This window comes from Anser cygnoides, chromosome 14 (assembly GCF_040182565.1).
Source record: "Anser cygnoides isolate HZ-2024a breed goose chromosome 14, Taihu_goose_T2T_genome, whole genome shotgun sequence".
Classification (NCBI taxonomy): domain Eukaryota; kingdom Metazoa; phylum Chordata; class Aves; order Anseriformes; family Anatidae; genus Anser; species Anser cygnoides.
The window spans coordinates 3,258,841-3,266,213 of record NC_089886.1 but is presented as its reverse complement, the minus strand read 5'-3'; the positions used below and the strand labels follow the sequence as shown (position 1 = coordinate 3,266,213).

General features: G+C 45.0%; 1 protein-coding gene across 1 annotated transcript; it reads right to left on the bottom strand.

Moving 5' to 3' along the window:
* Positions 1 to 485: 485 nt before the first annotated feature.
* On the bottom strand, positions 486 to 7,038 carry CAMLG (calcium modulating ligand). The gene is made up of 4 exons (XM_048057135.2): positions 6,831 to 7,038; positions 5,097 to 5,551; positions 4,292 to 4,357; positions 486 to 3,110 (listed from the first exon to the last, which is right to left on the bottom strand). The coding sequence occupies exons 1-4, from the start codon at positions 6,994 to 6,996 to the stop codon at positions 2,919 to 2,921; spliced, it is 879 nt and encodes a 292-aa protein (XP_047913092.1). The 5' UTR covers positions 6,997 to 7,038; the 3' UTR covers positions 486 to 2,918.
* Positions 7,039 to 7,373: the final 335 nt, after the last annotated feature.

The following is a 7,373-nucleotide window of genomic DNA, read 5'->3' as shown; positions in this document are numbered from 1 at the left end:
CCGCTGCCGCTCTCTGGCGGCCGGAGGGCGCAGCGCCGGGCACCGCGGGGCCGGGAGGGGACGAAAAGTAATAAAATAAAAGGAAGGGGCAGCCAAAAAGCTGCGTGCTGCTGCCGCCCTGGCGGCGCCGGGCACTGCGAAGGCCGCAGCGAGGCGCGGGGCAGTGTAATCGCAGGTCGCTGGGCCCGGCAGGCTGCTAAGTGAGCCCCCTGCGAGGCCCATCCTGACCCCAAACCGGCATTTTTGGGCTCAAAACCGCATCAGGCGAGAGGTGCAGCTCGCAGACAGACTCACGGCAACCCCACTTCATGCCCGTGGGTCTGCACCCCGCTGCGGTTCCTCCCGAGCGGCTGCTCCACGTCCAGGTGCCCAGCCACAAGGCCCAGCCACCGGCACACGAAAATCTCCCTCGCCGCCCCAAGGCACTCGATAATCCGTGACTTCTGCAACAGGCAGCGGCAGGATGACAAAGTCAGACCATCACGGAAGGGGGTAACAAATATAATTTTAATAGAAAACAATAAGTTCAGCAATATACATTAAATAACGTACACAGAGGAAGATAAGTTAAAATGGAATGAAGGAGGTTCGGCTCTTCTCCAAGGATGAAGTCATTCAGCAAAAGTCCCATCCGGGCTCTCTTCCCCTTCCTTAGCAGGCAGGACGGCTGCTTCCCAGTCCCATTTTGAAGTTCATCAGGTAAAAACAAGTGCTTACAGACCGAGCTCCAGATGAGCTCTCCTGGCATGATTTCTTTCACCACTTGAGAAAGCAACCTGCTTGGTTTTCCTTTGCATGAAAGGACTGCATAAGGGGTTGCGTGAAAACACAATGGGTGCATCACCTTTTTTTTTTTTTATTATTATCTAGGTGATTTGGATTAATTTTTCTATGCCCAGGATTAAAAATGTATTGCTTTTTTGCAGATGGTAGTAGACGGTATTTTTTGCAATTTGTTTGTACTACACTTGGGCATATAAACGGAGGGTCAGAACAATGGTAACTTTTGAGCAAACTCATTATTTACATATTTTAACCTTAATTAGAATGTCAGCTATTTCAATTTGCTGAAATTCTTTTCTTGTCTAATTCAGAAGCTTTAAATGTATTTACATTTGTACTAACAGACCTAAATCAGAATCTTTTACAGCCCAACCCTGGACACCTGTAATAAAACATTCTCTATAAAATAATCAGTAAAAAAATAAAAAAATGTCAAATCCAAACATAAGCTTCTTGCTTTCATGGCATAAACATACCTAACTCAGGAGTCGGAAATGCAGTGATAAAATTATAGCAGGAAGCTGTAACAGGAAAGATTATGCCAAAAGCAGGACCATATATACTTTACAGAAGCATAATCAAGCACTTCTGCTCCCTAAAAAAAATGCTGCAGTCAAATATCAAGGTAACTAGGCGTTTCTCTGGTCTAAAATGGGGCATTAGCCTACATTACCTGAACGTCTAGATTCTACACAGAAAACTACAAGGTGAAAATAAGTTTAGCTTCAACAGAAACTTTCACAGATTATCAGCATTTAGGGCTGACTATTTGGAATGATACCTCCCTCCTCTCACTGTACAAAATTCTTATGAGACTGAAAATAAAAACGTTTACTAGTTTGCTGTTTTGCCCAGTGACAGGATTCACTTGTATTTGTCTTCTTTTTGGCTATGTGGTTGGATATCCATAGAAAAAAACACGCTATTCTCTCTTCATACATGGATCTTTATGTGGGAGTCAGTTCAAAACAACACACTACTTATTTCATCATCACTTGCAGTATGTAGGATTTAAACAGGAATAGCTACCGAGATTTCACTGGGGCAATTTCAAAACCACAGAACAGAAGTCAGCAACTCAGTTAACATGAACAGCTCAGCTGAACCAAAGACCACATTTATGCAATTTGGTTGTAGTACTATTATGCAGCAGTAGCAGAACACCTAGGCAACTGTGATCCTGTTTACATGCAACTGTCTGGTAATAAACAGAGGAAAAAATGCAGAAATGCCATATTCAACATTGTCTTATGCAGTCCTGAAAGAAAAATAGTTTTCCATATAACAGAGCAAATGTTTTGTATTGCAGGTTGGTTGCATAACTTTCCCCTTAGGAGGCGAACTGTTGTTAAAAAAAAAAAAAAAAAGGCATCAAAGGCGTCAGAAAGAAGCACATTTACGAGCTACGCTAGGATGAGGCTGCTGGAAACTCACAAACAGATGTGATTAACAGTTTTGTTCCTTCCTACTTTTTGATTAATGACATTTGTAAGCAACAGGACATTGGGCTTTTTTTTTCTTTTTTTTTTTTTGCTTAGCTGTTTCGCACAATAACCATCAAATGAAATAAACAACAATCACAACAATGTATATAAGGCAAGGCTTAGGACAACAGTGGCATGTTTTGCCAACATTCTCCAGGAGCAGCTACTCGGTTCGACAATCTTAATTTGAACAACAGAATACAGGGCATTTTCATTTAGAGCTTTCTTAAAAATAGGATCAACACAAAATGAGCAGATCTTGTTAGCTACATTCTAGATACATATAAATTGTTCTGCTGAAAGGAATTCTGTTCTCTTTGTTCTCACCAGAAAGAACAAAGGCAGCTTTGTAAATGTTTATGAAGGAGGGTGGGAAGGGTATCATCTTCCTGAACAAAAGAAATCATCCACTGACACTTGTATCCTATTCACATTTGTAGTGGGCAGACGCAGTATTTAAATAAACCAAACTAATACAACTGGCAGCCTGGGACCCTGCTGTTCTATTCCCAAAATTATTGGATTTAAGGCTCCTTTCAAGCATTCCAACAGGTAAGAATTTTAATTAAGGTTTAAACCTGTCTGCACAGACATTAAAGAAATACAGACTGGAAAGATTTAGTGTAACTACTGCATTGAATTCTACAGCCATCATGGTACTTCAGAACCAAAAAACAGAGCAAGTTCATGGCAAAAGATAAAAGTAAAGAAATAGACACAAAGGTCTGTGAAAACATCTCCCATTTTGCTGTAGGTGTCCATGGAGCGACTGATCACTTCTGCAGGGATTCCAGACAGTAAAAGAGCAGCAGTTAATACCGTCGTTTTCACCTTCTTCTCACTCTAAAAGACAAACAGGAGTATGTTAGATCTTCGGTTATAATCCAGCTCTGTTTTACATACCACAAATGTGCCAGTTTCACACGCAGCCAGGAACATTCCAAATCCATCGGTAAGAACAGCACGTTGGCCTGATTCTCTCTAGACATGCTGCAGGATTCACACCACCTTACTTATCCTAGCTACAGATTCATGCTGTGGTGGATCCGATGGGGCTGAGTGAGAGGCTGATTAACAGCAGATAAAATTCATCACAGCTGTTATGCCTGCTTCGCACCGGCACCCCAAGCGGGCTGTGAAGTGGGGCTGTGCAGTAACTTCTGCATGTGTGGGAAGAGTCCCAGACAAGGGCAACCTGCGTGTAAGAATCCAAGCCAGGCGCCTTCGCTGGCAGAACAGGATTAATCCCATCACACTACTTGGCAAAAGACGCCGTTACTTTCCAACGCAGAAAAAAATGATTTAGGATTGAAAAGCAACTGCTCCTTTCTATTTTAGTATTACTCCCTTTGGCAATTTTATCCTCCAAACTCAGAAATGCCCCAAAGGCCTTTTGAAAGCCATTCTTCTGTCCCTAACGTGAGAGATCCTGAGGATGCAAGGAAGCCTGACCTCCCAAAAAACATAGTGGTTGAAAATTTTGGTAATTTGATGATACTTGCTGGACACCTTAATTTAATCCAATCTAAATTAAGCATTCGAGAATCTTTCTAGGTTTCATGAAAGAAAAATTCAGAAGAGCAAGCTGATTAAGGTCATCTCAGTATAACCAAGAAAAAGCAAATTGTGGAAAGGAATCACTTTAAATTCTGAAACTGAAAAGCTGATTGTAAAACCAGCAGGAGTGAGACCAAAAAGAACTAATAAATGAGCTAGTGCAAGTCTAAGGCTAATTCCCTTTTTGTTTTCACACACATCAGCCTAGAATGACTACTATGTAGTTCAGTTTTCAATGATATACATAACTTCAAAAGAACAACCACTGCATTACTCTGATTTTCTACAATTAATCTAGTATTCTTTTTAAAATGCAGATGCTAAGCTATCAGCATTTGACAACTCTTAATTCTACAGTTTAAAACAACAGAATATATCACATGCATTGGTCCTAAAACAACACAATCTAAGCACAAGTTTAAATCGAAAACATTTGTAATTAATCTGATTTTGAAAAATTATTTTACCTTTGGAAAGTACTTGGACAGTCCCATGTAAGCAAGTTGTAGAGTAAGAAATGGTGCAAATATTGACTGAAGGAACAGAAAAGAATACATGAAGATTATCTTAGTCAGAAGTAACAGCTAAAACACAGGAATTTAATGCTTCTCAAATCATAAATGAAAATTAGATAGGTAAAGTGTCTTGTGGAAAATAACAGCACTATTCTTGAATACTAAACATCTAAACAGCAAAGTCAAAAATATGGTTCTACCTTATTTGCTTTGGGCCTAAAAACTTGAAATTGCACAACCACAGAGCCCTGTGTAAAAATGAGCCCAGTGATCCAGAAGGTGGCAGGCTGTACCAGCCACATACTTCTGTAGGATGTACAGGCAGGTATCTGGACTATTTAAGAACTATTTTTCTCAAAAGGTTGATAAATGAGTAGGATATACTTATCATGCTACAACTGTTGTAGTTTTTACTCTATTATTCCTTTGTAAATTCCAAACTAGCAGAGCAGTTGTCTCAAACTTGCCGGGGACTGAAGCAGCAACTATTACAGTGTTTCTGCTCCTCAAACACTATGGACCAAATGCGTGCAACTCTCAGCTTTTACCTAGTAGCTGTGCTAGATAACACAGATTTTGCCATAGTTATCATCTCAAAGTGTTGATTTTTAAAATTTTATACAGTTGTTTGAAATGTAGAGTGCCTGAAGTTCACAACTCACTTGGCCCTAGATAAACAGTATTTCACGAGTGGGGTCCTAGGTTTACAGTAAAGTTGCAAAACAGAACAGGAGATTGTTTGCTTCCCTGAACTCACCAAGTACTTGCACACAAAAGCCCTGACCGCAATGGCAAGCAGCGCACATCCCACTAATCTAAAAATGCGGAAAGAGTCAAACTCCTCCACTGCATTCCCATTCTCTTGGCTCGGCTTCTCACTCATCAGCTGGTTCCTCAGCTTCAGAGCTTCATCAAATCTGGATAAGTATTGTTCTAATCCATGTCTAGGTGGCCGTGGTGCAGCTTCAGATGGCAATTCCCCCCTGTTACGGTGACGGAGCTCACTTGTGCCCTCATTGAGGAGCTCTGGGGTTTTACTGAACAAGTCCTTATCCCCTTTGAGGTCTACCATGCTGCCTGCGTGGTCAGCTGTTCCGGCCATATTACAGACAGAATCACCGAGCACAATTCGTTTTGAAACCGAAGGAACAGGAAGGGAATTTGATTTATCTTGTTCGTGTTGAAGTTTTGATTCTCCGTGACTGTCATCATCTAAGGAAGAGAAACAAAAATACGGAGTTATGCACACTGAGTACTTAGAAAACAGTTCAGCCATACTGGATCGAGGTCCAGGGCTGAGGTCTCCACTTCTGAAGTGGAAACACAGATTCATGATTATTAAATGTGTTAATTATTAATCATAAACCCATATGAATTATCTGAATACCAGTAAGCCTGTTTTATATAGAAATGGACTCAGATGAGAATGACCTATTCAGAACAGATTTATGCTCTGACTTGTATTACACCATAGATCATGACGAAAGAGGAAGAGCACAGCAGGGGCCTGACCGAGAACCCATCAGCTTCACCAAAGTTATGCTTTTGCACAGCTGGACTCAGCGCCCTCCAGCCTGCAGAGACCCCCACGTGTATCACACGCTCTGCATTGTAGGGCGCTTCTGGGAGCTGATGCTAGACCGATGGCCATGCAACGCCAGCCAGAAGTTGTAGCTGTCAGTCAGCAGAAAAAGGAAGGCGTGGGCTTTCCTAAGCAACAACACTGTGTGCACGTGAGGAAAGACGTTATTCCAAATACATGGCGCAACACAAAAATATAGATTCAAAGACAGCGAATCGCACAGAAAGAGCACTGAAGACTGACAAATGAGCAAGCAATAGAAGTATACTTTGGCTTGTTTTTCTCTCCTGTCAAAAGCAAAGTAGCAAAAACTTGCTCTGTATTAAACCTGAAAAGATGTTACAGCGACAGCAGTGATGACAGCAAACAGAAACCAAGTCAAGAGGCATACAGAACCTTTCTGGTCCTGCTACAGAGGGTGAACCAACACTTAAAGAGTATTTTTCAGTACTAAAGCAGCTCGATTAATGGCTTATGGCCACCTTCGTAAATTGAAAGATGGGAAGTGTGACAGTCAGCTTCCTTAAAGTATCTACATGTGCTTACAAATGACCTGGCCGTGAATCTGCAAGACAACTGCATGCCCGCCACAAACACCAAGTGACCGATTGTTATCCAAATGCCAGAAAACTTTGCTATATGAAGACACTGCCACGAGACCTTGCAGTGACGGACTGAAAACATGGGCGCATTTCATCCCTGCTTCAGCTCAGGAAACCTCCCTGCAGGGCACTGACAGCTCGCTAGGTAAGAAAACCCAGAGGCCGGCGGGCCCGATCCCTGCGAATTCGGGGCGAAACCCGCGTTTCCCCCGGGAGGAGCGGGGGCTCCGCGCTCCCCTCAGCGCAGCCCGGCCCAACGGCGCCCGGATCCCCCCTCAGGCGGCGGCGCCGCCGCCGCCCGGCTCACCCTTGGCCGCGGCGGGCCGGTGGAAGCCCATGATGCGGTTGATGCGCTCCTCCGAGTTCATCAGGAGCTTCCTCCGCCGCAGCTCGGCCCGGCGCTGCGAGGCCGAGAGCCCCGCGGGGGCCCCCGGGGTGGGCGCCGCCGCCGCCCCGCCGCCGTCCTCCTCCATCCCCTCAGCGCCGCACAATGGGGCCGCCCCGCTTCAGCGCGCAGGCGCCGGCGCCGCGCCCGCTTCCAGGTGCCGAAGCCGGCGCCGCCATGTCGGGAAAGGGCAAGGGGGGAACGGGGACGAGCCCGGCGCTCGCAGTGTCTCGGCGGCGCCGCCGCGCCGGGCGCCGTGCCCGCAACGAAGATGGCGGCCCCCGCCTCGGAAATGGCGTCGCGGCGGGAGGCAGGCGGGAAGGGAGAGAGCAGCGATGGCTGCGGGAGGCCTGAGGGGGCCGCGCCTCACAGCAGCCCTAGGCGGCCTCACGGGGGGGACAGGGGCAGGCCCCCGCCCCGAATTTGCCTCACGCCCTGGTTTTAGGCGAGCTGGCAAAGCCATTT

Excerpts from the sequence above, each read along its gene's own strand:
- CAMLG (XM_048057135.2), bottom strand. The coding sequence starts at position 6,996 with ATGGAGGAGGACGGCGGCGGGGCGGCGGCGGCGCCCACCCCGGGGGCC. Across the intron at positions 4,358-5,096 it reads CTTTTGTGTGCAAGTACTTG|TCAATATTTGCACCATTTCT; the intron begins GTGAGTTCAGGG and ends CTGTTCCTTCAG. Across the intron at positions 3,111-4,291 it reads TGTCCAAGTACTTTCCAAAG|AGTGAGAAGAAGGTGAAAAC; the intron begins GTAAAATAATTT and ends TTTGTCTTTTAG.